Genomic DNA, 20,325 nt, shown 5'->3' on the forward strand with positions numbered 1-20,325 from the left:
CAACAAGACTTTTTTGAGAGAGAGAGTGAGCAGGAGGGGCAGAGAGAGAGAGAGAATCCTAAGGAGGCTCTGCGCTGATGGCCCAATGCAGGGCTTGAACTCATGAACTGTGAGATCATGACCTGAGTTGAAACCATGAGTTGGGATGCTTAACTCATTGAGCCACCCAGGAACCCCACAAACAGATTTTTTAAAAGGGAGTATTACTTTCATTACCTTCACTTTTCGCTTTAACAATTCTCCCCACTCTCCATCACCAATTTTTTGCACTCTAGTAGGTCATTCCCATTAGCATGAACATATGGTTTTATCTCTCCCAATTAATAAACAAAAAACCAAAACTAAATCTAAATCTAAAAATTATTTTGACTCTACTTTCTCTTTTAGGCTTATTTCTTTGTTCACCTTTTTTTGCAAAACTTGCTGAAAGGCTTATTTTGTACTAATTATCTGCAATTTCTCTTCTCTGATAAAGACATTCACCCACAAAACTCCTTACATCACAGTAATCAATTATCTCCATGTTATGAAATCTAATGAACAGTTCTGGAGCTCATCTTATTAGCTGATCATCAAATTTGACACAATTGATCATTTCCTTCTCCTTGATGTATTTTCTTCATTTGGTTTCTCAGAAACCATATGCTCTTGGTTTTCCTCCTAGCTCATCGATAATCCTTTTCAAACTCTTACTTGTTCTTCCTAGTTTTCCTGACTTTTGGAGTGTCCCAGAGCTCAGTTGTTAACCTTTTCTTTTCTTAGTTTAACAATCACTTCTAACTCTGAACTTCCAAATTTAGATCTCTATCCCATACCTTTAATTCTGAACTAAGACTTGTGTATCCAACTGCCTCCCTTGAAATCTTCACCAGAACGTGTATTAGCCATCTCAAACTTAACATGTCCAGAATTCAGCTCCCTGTCATCTCTCTCAAAAAAAAAGGTTTTATAAAAAAAACCTTCTCAATATCAGTGGATATTGCATCCTGTTATGCCTTCAAAAACCTTAGAGCTATCCTCACTTCTTAAAGCTATTGTTGCTCCTTTTTCTTTCTTCCTTTCATTCTTTCTTTCTTTGTTTCAGTTAAATTTTTTTAATGTTTATTTATTTTTGAGAGAGATGGAGACAGGATGTGAGTGGGTTAGGGGCAGAGAGAGAGGGAGACACAAAATCCGAAGCAGGCTCCAGGCTCCAAGCTGTCAGCACAGAGCCTGAAGTGGGGCTTGAACTCACAAGCTGTGAGATCATGATCTGAGCTGAAGTCGGACGCTCAACCGACTGAGCCACCCAGGCACCCCTGCTCCTCCTTTTTCTTGAATTTCACATCTCATCAGCTAGGAAATTCCCTTCACTTTATCTAGAAAATCTAGCCATTCTCATCACCTCCACTGCTATTTTATAATTCTAACAATTACAATATCTTACCTAGCTTACTGCAAATAATGTCTATTTTTCTACCTTTCCTTCCTAGTGTTTGTTCCTCATATGGCAGCCAGAGTGATCCTTTAAAACATAAGTCTGATCACTAAGGTGCTCAAAACCCTTTAATAGTCCACATTTCACTTAGACCAAAAGTTGGGCTCCATTAATTGTCTTTCTTTTCTACCACTTTCACCCATGGCAATTCTTCTGTAACCACAATGACCTACTAGCTGTTCCTTTAAACACAATGAGCCCCACTCTAAATTATGTGTTTGCTCTAAATGTATTTCTGCCTGGAATGTGTATTGTTGAGATTTTGCTTGTCTAACTTCCTTACTGCCTTTAAGACTTTGCTCAAATATCAACTTCTCACTTAGGTTACCTACACTTCCATCATCCCACAGTTACTCTCCTGACCTCTCTTATCCTACTTCACCCCTTCTTTCTTATCACTCTGTAGACAGAGTATGTCATTAACTTATTTACAGTGGTTACTGTTTATTGTCTTTTATAAATAAATTTTATAAATTCTGCAGGAGCAAGCCTCTCCACTATTTTGGTTGCTGGGTACCAAAAACAATGCCTGCCATGCAGTGAATACCCCATAAGTTATTGCTGAATGAACACTGAATGAATGGGAATCTAGTAAGAACCTAAAGAGATTAAGTTTGGAAACAATTTCAAAGAGTACCTAATCCAACTCTACAGCCGAGGCTTTGTAAATCAGGCAATATATAGTTACTTCCAACCTCCTGGCCCCTGTTTTAGTACCTAAGCATAATGCCAAATAATATTAGAGTTAAGAAAAGGCTTGGATGTCACAGATGAGAAACCTGAGTTCTAAGAAGGTGACATACTTATCCAGTTATCTTACCTAGCTACCAACAATCAGTCAAAGCTGAAACTAGAATTGAAGTTTCTTTGTGCTATGTGATTTTTCATTTTGCTGCAAGGGAATCAGTTGACATTGGTCGAGCCTCATAAAATTTTTATCATCCAGTATTAATTAACTGGATCCTCTACATTCCTGTCGGATCAAGCAGCAGTGATGTTGAGTGTTGTTTAACAAATCAAAACTTACAGATTTAGCATATACACCTTGTAGAGAGGTATTGGCTAATTGATAGTACTCTCTGTGCAACACAATTATTGGGTTGGCTTAGTCTATGTCGCCAAAGTCAAACACAGATGCCTCACTGCCTACATTTCAGGAAAAAATTTAATGAACGGTAGCCAATGGCAAGTCCCCAGTCCCTCAATGAGGGACCTGAAGTCAAAGGAACCATTTGTAATTTTAACGAAAAGAATGTGAATATCTCCCTTTCAGCATTACTTTACATTTCTCTTTTGAATTCTACTATGAATTAAAAATATTATATGAACAATGCATTAGAAGAACCAATGTAATACCACCTGAAATATAATTTTTCATTTTGATGACCATATCTTAAAAAGATATGAGAAAATTAAAGGATTTAAGGGAATTAGAGGGCTAGGATTAGATTTAAAATTTTATTTTAATTATTCACAGATCATTTTACACATCAATTCCATAACTACTATAATTAAAAGGAAAACTGTTTTACGATGCTGAAGTGGCTATACACAATAATAATTTACTGACAATATGCATCTTTAAGCTGGCATCTATAGAAATACAATACAGTTTGGGCATTTGTATCATTTTCTTGCGAATTGCTAAATGACCTTGTGGAGTCATATTATATATGTAATCAGGATTTTAACAAGTCTACGTAAACATTTACTGTAACACTAATTTTAAAAGATAGTAAAACATTAAATTTCTAAGTTACTGTTTCCTTCCTGAGGAAGAAGGAATTAAGTAGCCCAGTGTCATTTAATTAGGAAATTCAGAAAAGAGCAATTTGTGCATCTGATGCTATTATTGGACAAGCTACATTGTTCTAGAAACTCAGAAACATACAAATAGATGTTCATACAGAAGCATACAAACCATTACTAAGAACACACGATCTGTAAAGAGAGTGACTACATGAACATAAATGGGGATATTATGATCCCCACAGTAAATGCCTTTGTTCTAGAGCTTAGTGGTAACTAAGAAACAGGTACTACAAAACATTATTTCCTAATTTCCTTCATTATATCTAGTAATCAAATGCATTTGGAGTTTAAAACCTTAGATTTTTCATGGGATCACTTGCATACCAAAAGATGGTATCATTATTGGAAAATTCATAGCATTTTCATCCACCTGAATAGGACTCCAATATGTATTATGCTAGAAGGAGTCATTTCTAAAACAAGTGTTTTTGAATTCTCTAATTTTCAACCAGGATTCTGCTGAGTTTCAATGACCTGGGCATGAAGTTATCCTGGGAAGAGTTAAAGTTATATTACCCTGAGAGTTCACAGCCTGAGGGTAGAGGAAAACACAAGCAAATACAAAGCAAAGTAGGTATAGCTAGTGTGTTACTTTTGTCTTATCTTCAAAGGAATGTGTAAGATGACAGACAGGTGGTACTTTTGCCAAAGCCCAGACGGCTATAAATACACTTGTTTTATTTTTAAACATTTACTTAGTGTCCTTTCAGCATCAATATTGTTTCCTCTTTCTTCACATTTCCCTCCTCTTGCCTGTGTGATACCTCATTCCCAGATGTCTTCCTGCCCCTCTAAATGCACTTCCACAGTGTATTTGCTGGATAATCCCCCTAAACTTGGGCCTTTCATGCTGTTGGTGCTCAGACTCAGTCCTGGTTCCTTCTCATCTCATTCCGACCTATCTCTAGCTATCCCATGTTATCGATGTTGATTGGTTCAATTACCTTAGAGATCAACTACATACCATTTATGCTTCTATGCAGAACACCTGAATCATACCGTCAGACACAGTTGTCTGTTAGATGACAATTTATACTTATATAATAATTTATATTTACATATGTTGTATATATAACAATTCTTAATATTCATACCCTTCCCACTCCAAATTTGACCTTCCTTCAACAATTTCAAATCACTGAATATCGCGACCTTCTCTACCAATTCGTGCGAGTCAGAAAATGATGTTTTCTTTAAACATCACCTTCTTTACCACTCCTCAATCCACTAGAGTCCTCTTCATTATGCCTCCTTAGATATCCCTTAACTTATTCCACTTCTTTATTTCCATCAATACCATTCTAATGCAGACTACCATGCTTTTTTTCTTGGATTACAGCGATCACCTCTTAAATGAGCTTCCAGCTAACTAAGACCCACTTCAAATCAATCTTTGCACTTAGTAAGAAAAATCATTTGAAATCTCAAACCTCTTCACATAATTGTTTTTGACAAAACACTTTAATAAATTCCCTTCGTTCTTATCAAATCCTTTACTTGGTATAAAAGGCCCCTCCAGGTCTCATGTTTACCTATTACCTCACTATACCAATCGTATCATTCCTCGCTTAATTACTGATTCATAATCTACTTTATACTTTGCTCATATCAGTGTATCATTTTTTAACTGTATAATGAAACACTTTCTTCTAAAAATATTACATTTTAAAATCATGTTCTGAAAACTCTACAGTTTTCATGAGACCATGGCTTGAAGTCTATAAAAAAAAAGAGACCATACTAATCCAGATAATAATTAATTTTTTGCCTTCATATGACAGATTAAGAAAAAGACCTATCTACAAAGACAAAGGCAAATTATTTCCAAGACTATACAGTTAATTGGAAAGGAATTACCAACTATGGACTGGCATGGTAAGAATATAACTTGAGTTCACATTAGGAACAACTTTTCTTTCCTTATGCATGTTGTGATAAAGTCATATTACTTTTTTTTTTTTAATGTTTTTTTTTTTAATTTTTGAGACAGAGAGAGACAGAGGATGAGCAGGTGAGGGGCAGAGAGAGAGGGAGACACATAATCCAAAGCAGGCTCCAGGCTCTGAGCTGTCAGCACAGAGCCCTACATGGGGCTCAAACCCATGGACTGTGAGATCATGACCTGAGCCGAAGTCGGTCGCTCAACCGACTGAGCCACCCAGGTGCCCAAGTCACATTACTTTTAATTGATAATGAATATTACGACCCATTGAATGAATTAATGAATTGATAATAATGGAGAGCTCCATCTTTCAGAATTCCAATTTATTTAATATATTAGTACCCTTATATTCAAAAGTATCCCTCAGCTCTGACAGTTGCCCCTTCATAATTTTTCTGTAACTATAAGTTCTTTTTAAAAAACAAAACCTTTAAAGACCCATTACACAGCTGTTCTTTGCCTCAGGCGATGGCATCAATGTTAGGTTAGAACAGAAACTACTTACCATATTGTAGGTGGCTCAGAACCTTCTATTTCTAAGTAATCATACTTTTCTTCCATTTGGAAATCCGTAAATATGAGTGAAATTGTGTCCCCAGGCTCTGCTACAATGGTCCAAGTGCAATCAGCATTGTTATGATACTCGTTAGGAAAACTAGGGCTTGAAATGATGCCACTGGATCCTCTCATTGTTCCTCCACATGCGTCTTCAGCTGTGAAAATAAGAACAAGATGTTCAGTTATAAGTCATTAAGGGAAATGCAATTAAAGCAATTCCGTTAACATTTTTGGATAAATATAGCAGTCCAAATATTGTGACACCAAGTGCATACTGTACTAGTAGAGATTAAATAAAATGAGAAGTCCATGAAAACATTTTCAGCACATACATAAATATAAACCCTGTCTTGACAATGTTATAACCATTAGTTGAAATAGCAATGAAAGCAAGTCAAAAATCTACAGTGCTAGTAGATCTCAGGATAAGACCAAGATTTTATTTTCATTGATTAGGTGATGAATAAAACAAAAGCAACATCATTCTTAAGGCTTGTCATGCAAAATCTTTAATCACTTTGGACAGGTTTATGGTAGGGCTGAGCTTTGTTTTTATTTTTTTTAATGTAGGTACATACAAAATAAAGAAACAATTTAAGAGAGAATATAATTTTTGCCGGTGGCATGTTTGAAAGCTATTGAAAGTGTGAAATTAAACGTTAAATAAAAATACATCACAGGGGCGCCTGACTGGTTCAGTCAATTGGGCATCTGACTCTTGATCTAGGCTCAGGTAATGAACTCACAATTCATGTGTTCGAGACTCACATCAGGACCTGTGCTAACAGCAGGAGCCTGCTTGAGATTGGTCCTCTTTCCCTCTCTCTCTGCCCCTCCCCTGCTTGTACTTGCAGGCATTTGCTCTCACTTGCTCTTTTAAAATAAATAATTAAATGGACACTTGTTAAATAATACATCATATATCCAGGAAACTTTAGAGAGAAATAATATAGTAACTAAAATCTTTGATAACATATTCCCTGTAACTCCACTAAATAATGTAAACCTATTTTGCTATGTATTTATATATGTATATACAATACTATAAATAAATTTTCTACTAACTTTGTGTTGGGACCTAAAGTCCCCATTTCTCAGAGGTCATAGGTTCTCCCCAAGTCTACTTTTGGCCAGTGGTGTATTCTAACAGAGGGGTTACATGACCATCTGTGTTTAGTGTGAGATATATAAGGTAAACTTCCTTGTTTTACAACAGTGTTTAGGACATTCAAATTAACAGGTTATTAGTTTCTTGTTCAATAAATTGTCTCAAGATTTTTGTTGCTTTCTTGAGTCACTCAGAAAATTCCATCAATTCAAATCAAATGTTGGGAGAAAAACTCTGGCTCTATCATGACGAGATCTATGACGTAATACTCCATAACTTTAATAAATAGAGATGGGCATCATCCTATTTAACCTCTCAATGGTCTAGGAATAGCAAAATGCTTTGGTACTAGGGACAACATTAGTATTACACTGTATGCATCAAATAACATTAGGTTCTTTCTGACACTATCCATTTAACCCCGTAATTCAAAGCATAAGTACATTGCTCTTAAAAGATATTTAATTTTTATCACCCACTACTGTAAAACTTATATTTATTTTTATTGCATGACCTTTCTCTTAAATATGTTGGGTAATTGGAATGAACTTGTCATCCTGTCTAGACTATGAAACACATTACTACACTTTTCTTCCCCGAACACACAGTATTTTCCCTCAATACCTTTACTTTAACCTCTGGTAAACATATCCTGCACTCCCCTAGCCCTGACCTCAAATTACTTCTAATCTTTGTCTTCCCTGGACCAATACCAGTATTGAGTAGTACTTTGGAAATAAAATGTTACACTATCGTATGTTTGTAGTATAACTAGTACACAACCTATTCAAACCATAGCTCTGTGAGATGCTTATTTCCCCGTCTCTAGATACAATATTAGACAAACATAGAACATTGTAGTTGACATTCAGATGAAAGAAAAAAATCTTTTTTCATTCAAGAATCTCAGTTCATTGATTAATATGTCTAGTCCTACCTACATGAAAAATAACTGACTTCATTGGATTAAGACTCTTGGCTCTCCCTAGCTTGGGCTTATGGCAGATGGGGCAGAGGTAAGGCAGAGGTGTGGTCTCTTCTTTCTTATTTTTCCCTCTGAGCATTTTTGTTCATCCTCCCCTACACACTGAGCATTCTGTGATTCTTCCTAGTTTGGAGTAGAAGGGATTAGGGGACATGAATCTTTTTATTTGCCTGACACTGATTTGGTACCATTTGCAGGGGCTTTGGCAGATGATAAAAGAAAGATGCTCATGAGTCTTTTCACGGGATCCTCAGAGGTGTCCCAATCAGTTCCCTTGTTGCGGGGGAATGTGTCTGTCTGGCTGCCTACATTTCTCACTTATACCATGGGTATAGAATAATAGACTTCAATCTCTTTCCAACTATGAATGCTTATCCTTCCAGGTGGGGCTCTTGGGCAGGATTTAAGACAATTCGAGACCAGAACTCCAGCACAAAAACACTTCATTTGGTCAAATGAAAATATACCTCATTTATTCATCCTCTGTGGAAATGCAGTTTCTCCCCAACTGCAGACTGATGGCTTTATAATCGACATTTAAGTATTTCAACCATGGTTTAATAATAATACACTGTGTCCCCAAAACTACAGGGCATACAAATCAATTTCTCTGCATGGTTTCCTTGAAGTTCTTCAATGTAGCCTCACAGAAGAGAGAAATCAACCCAAACTCCTGATACATGAGATGGAGCACAACTTGTAAAATAGCTCTTCCTTGGGAAATTTTTATTTTACAGCAAAATAATTTCAACTCCAAAGTATGAGTGCCTTGCACTTGAAAACAAGGTGGGAACTCAGATCTTCCAGCATTGAAACCAATGCTCTTACCAATTCTTGTATCAAGTTCTTTGTTCAGTACTTCTGTTTGATCTCTTTATTACTACAGAGACTAACAGAGCATCAGTATGTGACAAAATTGTGAAATAGGTAGGTTGCTTTTAGTACACGTTAGATATACAATAGTTAGCCCTATCTGAACATTATAACCCTTATATTGTAATTTGGCCTAGATTTAATACAATACTTATAAAAGCCAATACATTTTCTATAATCATAAACTGTTATAGCAGAATGCATTACCTAAACCAAAATTTTTATTTTATAACGGGGCTAGAACAATTGAAAGGCAGCATTAGAATAAGTTATGAAACCCTTAAATCCAGTGCTATGCTTTCTCTGCTAAGTAATATTGCCTGGTCACTGGTCAAAGTGAGTTGGTCCTTGAGTTTCTTCAGCATCATTCTGTCTTGGCCACCACATTCACCTGTTTGATTTGTGTTGTCTGCAACATCTTCTGTCCAACAATTCACAGAAAGGGCAGGATTCACAAAGTTTGTTCAAGAGAACCATTTCTTAACAGACTCCAGACACACATGGGATCATATTGGTTATTTTTACAAACTTTCTGCGGGTTTTAAAGTCAATTCATTTGGTCATATGTTTAAGAAATATCCATTGAGATTTATAAGGTACAAAGTGGAACTGTGTTAGTCTCTCAGGCTACAGCGATGATCAAAAGTTAGGGTAACCTCTGCCCCGTGGAGCATTCTGACAATTAGAGTGTGAGGTTCTAAACAAATGAAAACAAACACTTAAAATTACATTTCTGCCAGGCCAGGGAAGAAGGAGCATTTAGTACTGATGTCATATATTTGGGCTTTGAACTAGTTAGGGCATTCAGGAACAGATTCTCTGAGGAAGTGATGCTAGATTAGAAACCCAAAGGGTGAACAGCAGTCATCAACTAGATGAGAAACAGAATGAAAAGTGTTCTCAGCGGGTGCACTGACACTTCCACTGGAGGAAATGGGCATTCTCCAAACAGAAAGGAAATCCGTGTGCTGTTGCCAAGACAGTGAGGGGCTCGGTTAGGGTTGGAAGGGCAAATAGGGGCTAGACGTGGTAGAACCTTTCTGACAACCTTATGGAGTTTCTCCAGAGAAATGGAAAGTTACTGATGGGTTTTCAGCAGAGATGACATGATTGGATTTTGGTGTTGAAAATATTCTGACAGCTCTTTGGAGATGACAGAGGGGAGAATAGAGGATCACATTAGGGGGCTGAATCATGAGTTCGGGCAATTTTTTTCCATGCTTTATTGCTTTCAAAAAGATAAACAATCTCTTCTTTTTCAGTGTCTTAGCATATTTTTATCTCAGTATCTTCAAAAGATTAGTTAGATCTTTGGAGGTACGTAAGAATAAATAGCATCATGATAAAATAAATTGGAATACTCCTCTTAGGCCTGTTTGTAACAACAATATTTTTTCACCTAAATAGTAAAACAATGTGATTAAATATCTTAGACTTCTCTTGTAGTTAACTAGAAGTTATGTTGGCTTCAAAATGCAATTGCTTATTATTTAAAGAATATAGAGGATAATAATAAGCTTGGTTGTTACTCTGCTCTTGTTCTAAGAAAGGTGTATAGGTTATAAGATTTAAAGTACGCTACTTTAAAAACTACATGCATGTATACATAAGCTGGATGATGGAGAGTTGTATGTTAAGAAGCTCCCAGAATCAATCTATTGTACAACAGGAAGAAAACAACCAATTCAGCCAATATAATCACTGAGCACAATATGGTCTTTTAAGAAAAAGCACTCTAAAAAATAATCTTTTTGACTTAGGACTTATTCCAATTGTCTGGGGAAAATGCTATCAACTCTCTCTTAAGTTCTTAATGTACTCAAATCTATTGATAAAAATTATGACATTTAAAATCAAATTCTATTAAAATTAATTTTCCTTGTTTATAATCTTATGAAGCTATCATCAAATAACTTCCACTCCTGAATTTTAAAATAACTGAATTTATGTAAACTTAGTAAACAATCTCTTTAATCTCTTACCTGTAGAGCAGGGAGAAAAGTCCCAAATAAAATCAAAATTCATTGTATTGAAGTATAAATATTAAGAAAAAAGTTCAATATTTTTCTAAGAATTAAATTATTTGCTTTTAATTTCTATGACACTCATTGAGATACTGAAAATACCAGAGCTTGTTTGGGGTTTGAGTATGAGACCATACATTTCATTTAAATCTTGCAAATTGGAACGGCTCCAAACCATGACAGTTAAAAAAAAAAAAAAAAAGGATAAAAAACTAAAAAACAAAAACAGAAAACACTTAAAACAGTTTTCTGTAGCACATCTTTTCAGATATTGATCTCATACTGTGCTCAGCCCTGCTATTGGCTTCTTCTGAAATACCTTAGGGATGGGGTACAGGGGTGATAGGAAATAGACTTGTTTATCAATAAAGAGAAATTAACTGTAAATTGTAGAAATTGTGTACACTTGAATTCCAGATGCTAAGCGTTCAATCCAATACCAGACTATATCATGGGAAAGCTTTTGCAACTCTCCCTTGCTAAATCTCAATCTTCCATTAGTAGTCAAGTAAAACTGACATCTATGTGGGGATTCTTGTTCCTTTGAAGACAGACATCACTGTTGTACCTCTTGACAAACTATTTCAATAACATTAACAAATTATCCATTGTATTACATATGCAGAGCAACCATTTCATTTCTATACCTCTCCCTGTTTGCATTTCATGGTTCAGCCTTATGCATCTTTGTACTTAAGGAGAAACACTTTTCTCATAGAGAAGAAAACTGAGCAACAGAGTAGTTAAATTGTACATCTTCTAGAACAGTGGTTTTATGTTTTTCAAGGCACAACACATAATGCTGTTCCATGTTTTAAGGAAAAGAGAAGTAGATTTTTGATGATTATAGAGAAAATTAAAGGGTTGTTATCATTTTCATTTCTCAGTCCGGTTCCTTCAGCTGCTTTTATACCAAAATAGATAAAATTAAATTCATCAGAGATGTATAACAACTGGAAGAAAAGCCTTCATCGTTCATCCAGATGAACACCTCACAGAAAGGGAAAGAAAGCTAAGCATAATGGCATTCAACATTGAGGGTTTATTCCTAAGTACCCTAAATACTCAAATATGCTTTGGAGAAAGTATCTTGCCTTGATTTACCTTCTTAATTTATCTTCTTAAGAGACATGTTTGGAAATAAGAGGGTAAGGTAACGAACGCACTAAATAATTAATATGTGGATTTTTTAAATATTCAGCTTAAAATTTCCAAGAAATAAAAAAAGCATTCATTCAATGATTATTTAAATTATTTAAAGACTTGGGGGAAAGAAATCTTTAAATCAAGACAGAGCCATGACAAGAGTGCATGAGTGGCTCAGTCAGTTAAGCGTCTGACTTTAGCTCAGGTCATGATCTCCCAGTCCATGAGTTCAAGCCCCGCATTGGGCTCTGTGCTGACAGCTCAGAGCCTGGAGCCTGCTTTAGATTCTGTGTCTCCCTCTCTGTCTGCACTTACCCATGTTCTCTCGTTCCCTCTCTCTCCCTCTCTCTCTCTCTCTCAAAAATAAATAAACATTAATTTTTTTTTAAAAGAGGGAGCCATGGCATAACAGGGAGCAAATTTACATGCTTTTCTTAAAAAAAAAAACATAAAAACTGAGAAAAATAAAACTTTTTAACATTGCACCAGGGCCATACAGAATTGTGATTTCCAGAAAGGAGAGGAGTGAAGGTAAGAGTCCTATAACTGCCTGGCTTTCTATCTAGAAGCACTTTCAGGACCAGAGACCAGGACTATAAGTAGAACATGATGTTCAGGAAGCATGATGTTCCCATAGTAGCAAGACAGGATTCCAGAGAGAGAGCTCTGCAGAAAACTACTCACAAAACCTGCAACGTAATGACTTGGGTATTTGCTAAATACAAGCAAATATACACGTAAAGGGTAAAATTCCATAGGGACTGGCAAAGAGAGACCAAGGATCTTTGTGCTGAATGGCTCCAAGAGAACACACAGGCTTGAATAGTTGGCAAATCCCTCCAGGTAGGGTGGAGTGTCCTTTTTAAATAACCAGAGTATTCAGTAGAAATTTCAGAAAGAAGGAACTTCATTAGAGATGCTAAACTATCCCTAAAGTTTACTCTAAAACTGCCCTAAGGAATTTTAAAAATAAACTTCAAAAGACACTAACTGAACCAAATGTAACTTCATTTTGTATCAGGAGAAAACTCAACATTCTTTAAACGAAGATAACTAAATCCAGACACTCAATAACTTAAAAGTTACAACGTTCAACATCTAGTGAAAAATAAGTAGCCACCTCAAGAAGCAGCAAAATATGACTCCTTACTAAAAGAACTATTATTCAATAGAAACTGAACAAAAATGATCAAGATGATGGAATTATAACTATTTTCTTCTATTTAAAGCAAGGGTTGGCAAACTACATCTCAGGCTATATCTGGCCTGTACCCTGTTTTTGTATTGCCTAAGAGCCAAGCATCATTTTCATAATTTTAAGGAATTATAAAAACAGGTGAAAAACAAACTAGAATCAAAGATAAATGTATGATAGAGACCATATGTACCAGGCAAAGACTAGAATTTTCATGATATAGCCCTTTACAGAAAAAAGTGAACACAGTGAATGTAGTGAGGAAGGAAGGGAAGATATACAGTATAACCAAATAAAACCTTAAGAGACAAAATATGCATTATTATAAATGAAAATAATTGTTCAATGGGCCTTATAGCAGGTATAAATGATACTGAATTTCCAAAAGGTAGTGGAGCAGAGAGGAAGCACAGAAAACTATTTGAAGATATAATGGCCAAAAAATAAATTCCAAACGTGGTGAAAACTAAAAACCACTGATAAAAGAGGCAAAAGTTTTTTTTGGCATTCTGGTGTGGCAGAGACAACTACCTAAGCACCAAAACTTTTGTTCCACTTTCACATGTGCTGTTATAACTGGAGTGGAGGCAGCTGCTCAACCAGGGCAAATTTTCCTGTGCTCCTTTAGCTAGGCTCGGCGATGTAACTGTGTTATGGTGAATAGACATCAGCTACCACTGCAAGCTTTGCCTATAAAAACCTCCCACAAGATCATATGCATTGTTTTTTTTCTCCTTATGTTATCTGGATATTGTGCCCCACGTGACCTAAGAGGCCACATGTTGATAAGAGACTTTTCCCCCACATAGATATTTGAAATCTCTGTCTCCCTCTAATCTGTAAACTCTATAAAGATATGGATGGTACTTATTTTAGTTCACATTATACCTCTATTATTAAAAAAAAATCTACATAGAATAGATGTTTATTTGCATGTACTGAATTAAGTATGAAACAGGTAAATGAGTAAAATATAATTATTTGAACTGATCATAAAATTATATTTGATCTGAGTAGAATAAAAAGAGAATACAAGGAATATATCACTATTTCAAAGTAGTGGAGTAGTATGGTTATTGGAGCAAAAGTCAAAATTAAGTGGAAAAATGAGAGGAATTGCCAAATAAAATTTAAGAACAAGATATATGTTTCTCAAATTTCACATATGAGTGAAATTATGTGATGTCTGTCTTTCTCTGTTTCACTTAGTATACCCTCCAGTTCCATCCACATTATTGCAAATGGCAAGATTTGATTTTTTTCGTCACTGAGTAGTATTAGTATTCCACTGTGTGTGTGTGTGTGTGTGTGTGTGTGTATACACACATACCACATCATCTTTATCCACTCATCAGTTGGTGGACATTTGGGCTCTTTCCATAATTTGGCTATTGTTGATAGTGCTGCTATAAACATTGGGGTGCACGTGCTTCTTCAAATCAACACTCCTGTATCCTTTGGATAAATTCCTAGTTGTGCAATTGCTGGGTCACAGCAATCTTCTAGGGTAATAGAAGATCATGGGGAAGGGAAGGAAAAATAAAATAAAAATAGAGAAGGAGGCAAACCATAAAAGACTCAAACACAGAGAACAAACAGCGTTGATGGGGATGGGAAAAATGGGTGATGGCCATTAAGGGGGGTCCTTGTTGGGATGAGCACTGGGTGTTGTATGTAAGTGATGAACCACTGGATTCTACCCCTGAAGCCAAGACTATACTGTATGTTAACTAACTTGAGAATGAATGAATGAATGAATGAGAACAAGATGTATGTTGCATGGCAAAAGCTTCATAATTGAAAGGAGACCTTAACTGGAAAGTGCTTATTGCTATTCAGCACCCACAAGGTAGAAGTGAGTTATGTTTTAGATTTTTCTGCATATTTAAATTCAATAAAATGTAACTTTATTATTTGCTGAATTATATATATGTGTGTGTGTGTATGTATATATGTACATATATATGTGTGTATATATATATACATATATGTATTTGTTCAATATTTATTTTCAGAAAGAGAGTGTATGAGCAGGGGACAGGCAGAGAGAGAGGGAGAGACAGAATCTTAAGCAGGCTCTGTACTGATAGCCCTGATGCAGGGTTTGAACTCACAAACTGTAGGATCAAGATCTGAGCCAATACGAAGAGCTGTACACTTAACCAAATGAGCCACCCAGGTGCCCCCCTTTTTTTTAAATTTTTGTAAATATTATTTGCTGAATTATAAATGTGGCATATTCAAGACAATCGCCAGACAAAATATATCACATAATGTGTGAATTTAGCAAGATCACTAATATACAGGCATTAACATAAATATTTCAGCACTGAACAATTACACGCTGGAATTTTAAAAATATTATTTCTGATAGGACAAAATTTCAAATATTTAGAAACAAAACTAATAAAGCAAGAAAAATACAAATCAATGTTAGTACATATTCTATGCTTTCAGACTGGCAATCTAAAAATGTTGGTACTCCTCAGATTAATCTATGGTTTTACTGAAATCCCAATGAAAATTTTGGTGTGTATGTATGCATGTATTTAAATTGACAAGCTGATTTTTTAATTTATCTAGAATTGCAAAAAAAGCTAGGCATAATTAAGACAATCGTGAAGGGGAAAATAAAGCTTATTAAGACTTATCATACAGCTACACTAATCAAAACAATTAGGAATTAAAAGTAAATACAGGCCAGTCAACTAATGGAACAGAATAAAGAGAGAGTAGTTTAGTATTATAATGTATCAATGTCTCTAAAAATAAACTACTACTACATTCAAGAATATAATCAATCTCACAAAGAAGAACACGGGTTGAAGAGTGCATACAGTAAGATTCAATTTTCTCAAGTTGAAAATAGGTAAAATCAATGTGTGTGCTAGAATCAGAAGAATATTCACTTTCAGGGAAGGACAGGATAGTGACTGGGAGGGAGTGTTAGTGTTCCAGAGATTTTTGACTTTCTGGTAATATCCTGTTCTTGACCCGGGTGATAGTAACAAGGCTGTATTGCTATGTGAAAATTCACGAAGCTATACCCTTGTGAATTATGACTTGTCTGTATACATGCTTTATTTTAATTAAAAGCATTATGAAGTCAAAGGGAAAATAACTCAAAAGCACACATCTCTGTCCAAGTTGGTAAATATATCATGGGGTATCCCCTCAATCTCTAAGAGACTGGTCAAATCTGGCCCACCTCTTCCTAAATCCCCTGAGATGGTGATGCAGACATTCATGATTGGCTTGGTCAGCAGTTCTCAAAGGTTAGCATGAATGAGCCCCATCTCATGGGCTTGAAACATTGACTGCTGGGTCCCAGAGGATTTGATTCAGTCGGTGTAGGGAAGAGCTCAGAAATTTGTAGTTTGAGAACTACTGTTTCAGGGAAAAGGCAGACACCATCACAGTTCCCCTCTTTTATAAAATCCCTGGCCTGTTTACACCATTGGTTTCATCTTCATCGCACTCCTTGAGTCCCCACACGCGTTAATGCTTTTTACTCTCAGAAGGCAACTGCTAATGCTACTCCATTTTCAAAAGTGAGTAGTATATTTAGGGTATTAATTCCCTCCAAATTTCCCAAATTCTATCAACTTTGTTTAAACATAAACTAAACGTTAGAAACATGTGAGGAACATTTTAAAATGCCTATTATTCATCCTTTACCCCCAAATTCTTGTTTAATTGATTGACAATGGAGTAAATGCCAAGATTCTTAATTACTCGGTTAATAATGACGCCAGTGTAGGGCAATTTTTTTCTTGTTAGGTCCCTAGGGGATTCTAATGCCTAATTAGAATCAAGAATACTGGACTAGTTCTCCTGCAAAATATTGAATCCATTCACTTGGGTACTTGACCCCATCTTCTGCCTAATGCCAGGTCCTCACTCCACCTGGGATCACTTAAGCTGATAAATCTGTCTCCAACACCATCCCACACGCCCAAATACAAGTGAAGCCAACACCCCTACCCCCAAAGTGCAAGTCAGAGTGAATTGTTCTTTTTTTCCCCCCTTTTCTTAGAGTAAATTTTTCTTTAACCATCTTTTCCTGACAGTCAATTTCCCCTCTTCCCTTTTCAAATTCCTCAGAAAATTTACCTTTGTTTAATGCCTCTACTTACTTACCTTCTAGTCACCCTTTAATTGACTGCAATCTTGTTTTTCTGCACACTCTATTGAAACCCTTTTCCTAACTTCACCATTGATCTCCTAAAGAACACATACATGTTCAATATGTTTTAAGGGGCCTCTCTGTGGCATGTAACGTGATTACTAACTCATTCCTTTTGAAAACTCTCCTTTGTTTTGGCTTCTTTTTGAAATACTTTTCTGATTACACTTGTACCTATCTATTTCTCTTTTTCCTTATTTTTTTAAATATTTAATTTTGAAAGAGAGAGAAGAGGAGAGAGGAAGACAGAGGACCCAATGCAGGCTCTACGTTGACAGCAGAGGGCCTGATCAGGGTCTCAAACTCACAAATCACAAGATCACGACCTGAGCCAAAGTTGGACCCTTAACTGCACAAGCCACCCAAGCATCCCTGTAACCACTTCTTATCCATCATCCCACTGCCTCCTCTTCCCCTGCCAGTTATTTTCATAACAGGCTGCTACTGCTCTTTTTATAATCTATACTTTCTCCCAAGATGACAATATCTATTCTATTTCAACTATCCTCCAGATACACTGTCAATTCTGCAATCTAGGTCATTGAGCTCAATCTTTTTCAACATCCATTCAACGGTTGAAGGGAAATCTTTAATATTAATAAAACATATTAACTGGTTTTGGTAGCAATTACTCTTTCTAAAATCTTTGTTTATTTCATCATTATTGATTACATAAATTTCAGTAGGAGGGGTTACTGATTCTCATCTGGAGGCGGAGCTCTTAGAAACTGTAGGAGTTTAAAGCAGTGGTTGAGGCTAGTAAAACAGAAGAAAGTTATTCAGATACAAGAAACCTTTGCATCCAAATTCTGATTAGAAATGTTGTTAAGAAGAAACAATATTATGATGTTTATTGCTCTTGTTTCCTCAGCAAGACTGCATATCACCGGCACCCAGGATTTTAGGATAGTGCCTTCAAGCTAAAGGCTGTCTAATGGGAATTGGGCAAAAGGGCCTTAAGTCACATCCAAGGCTGGTCCTTAAAAATATCCTTTGACCTCCTCCCAGCATAGGAATGACATAGACCACAACCTAAAACCTATGTTCTTTTCTTATCCTTTATATTACTTTCTACAGGGAAGCCTAGAATACCTTTTAAAAATGGAAATCAGATGTCATACATACTCCCCTGTTTGAAACTTTTTAACGGTTTTCCATGAATTTGGAATAACATCAATGTCCTTACCATGGCCTTGAACAATCTTAATTCACAAACCTCTCAAGATAACAATAACCACAGCTGGCAATAACTATAAGATCAATAGGGGTCACCACACCTCTGATGGATATTGCATGGGTGACAAATAAATATATATTGAACAACCATGAACATTTGTTTAGTATTGCAACATGGTCCTACTGTAAATTCACCCCACTGCAACTCATTTTGTCAAATGGATTTTTACAGAAAATTTCCAGAAATAAAGAATTCTCATTTTCAGATTTAAATTTGATATATCTTTGAGGGGCTTTGGGGTGGCTCAGTTGGTGAAGGGTCTGTTGGTTTTGGTTCAGATCATCATTTCAAGGTTCGTGAGTTCCAGCCCCATGTCAGATTCTGGCAGCACAGAGCCTACTTGGGATTCTCTCTCCCTCTCTCTCTCCATCCCCCAAATCAATAAACAATTAAATAAATAAATTTGATGTACTTTTGAGATGCTTTCTCTCTGTTCTACCTCGTAGGCCTGAAAACTAAAAAGTCATTTATGACCTGTGTTCATTGTTATAAATCTCATACAGTGTTTTACCCAATCCAAAATTAAGAACTTGAGCCCAGTTTACTTGAAAATGGAAAATTGTAAATTTGAGCGACTCTGTAAATTTATTTTATGATGATAGGCTCATTTAAACAGTAAGAATGTGACCCTGTATAGACAGAAACAATGTATATTTTTCTCATCATTGTATTTTCAGTGCTTAGAAATAGGCTTGATAATCAATGGGTGGCCAAAATCTCTTAAATGATATGGAAGAGAATGGTTTTGGAGGATATCACTGACTATAAGTGGACTTTGAATGATTTCTTGTAAAATTAGAGTATTTCCCCCTCCAATTAAAGCTTATTGACCCCTTGATTTTATCATTCAGGGGTAGATGTAAATCATTTTATTAAGAGACACTTTAACTTTGTCTAACACTAAGAATAATAACCAGTCATTAAACTAGAATATGTGTATTCCACAAATCTTCCCTGATGGGAAATGAGTTCTTTTAATATAAGAAACAGGTTTAATATGAGTAACAGTAGCTATATATTAGTCTTCATTTTCTTTTTGCCAATAAGTATGCCATTAACTTTAAATCTGTATACAAATATTTATTTATTTCTATGTTTTTGGTGGGTTTACTTATTTATGCTCCATCGTTTCTCAATGTTCAATCTCCATCCTAACTTCAATTCCTCTTTCTTATCTTACCCTATTAAAATGTATTTTCAAGTTTCCTCTGTGGCTCAGTTAGGTGTCCGACTTAGGCTCACATCATGATCTCGTGGTCCATGAGTTCGAGCCCCACATCAGGCTCTGTGAGGACAGCTCAGAGCCTGGAGCCTACTTCGGATTCTGTGACTTTCTCGATCTCTGCCTCCCACCCCCACTCACTCACTCTCTCTCCCTCTCTCTCAAAAATAAATAAATATAAAAACATATAAAAATGTATTGTCTACAGGAAAGCCAGAAGTATTTTTTTAATTAAAATTTAATTATGTTATTGACATTCCTGTTTGGGACACTGTAATAGCCTTTCTTTGAATTTGAAATAAAACTAGTGTCCTTACCATGACCTTAAATGATATTAACTCATAAACTTCTCAGTAAACTCAAGCCATACTGCTCATTTTTCATTTTCTTTAATTTAACAGAGCTCCTTCCAACTTTAGGACTTTAACTATTCTCTAGGCTGGTAGCTTCTTCCTCAAGATCTCTGGAGGCTGACTTTATGACTGCATTCAAACCAATGAGGTCTTCCTTGACTAATGCAATGACTTTATCAGCTAAAATAGTCCCCTATCAGTCTCTGT

General features: G+C 35.8%; 1 protein-coding gene across 3 annotated transcripts in view; it reads right to left on the reverse strand.

The window, feature by feature from the left end:
- Positions 1-20,325, reverse strand: part of CSMD3 (CUB and Sushi multiple domains 3) — a 1,242,212-nt gene that overhangs the window by 859,201 nt on the left and 362,686 nt on the right. For all 3 annotated transcript variants that reach the window (XM_042973241.1, XM_042973240.1, XM_042973239.1), the window contains exon 5: positions 5,737-5,944. In XM_042973241.1, the coding sequence (XP_042829175.1) occupies positions 5,737-5,944 (208 nt within the window). The remainder of the gene's footprint in view (positions 1-5,736; positions 5,945-20,325) is intronic.

This window comes from Panthera tigris, chromosome F2 (genome assembly GCF_018350195.1).
Source record: "Panthera tigris isolate Pti1 chromosome F2, P.tigris_Pti1_mat1.1, whole genome shotgun sequence".
NCBI lineage: Eukaryota > Metazoa > Chordata > Mammalia > Carnivora > Felidae > Panthera > Panthera tigris.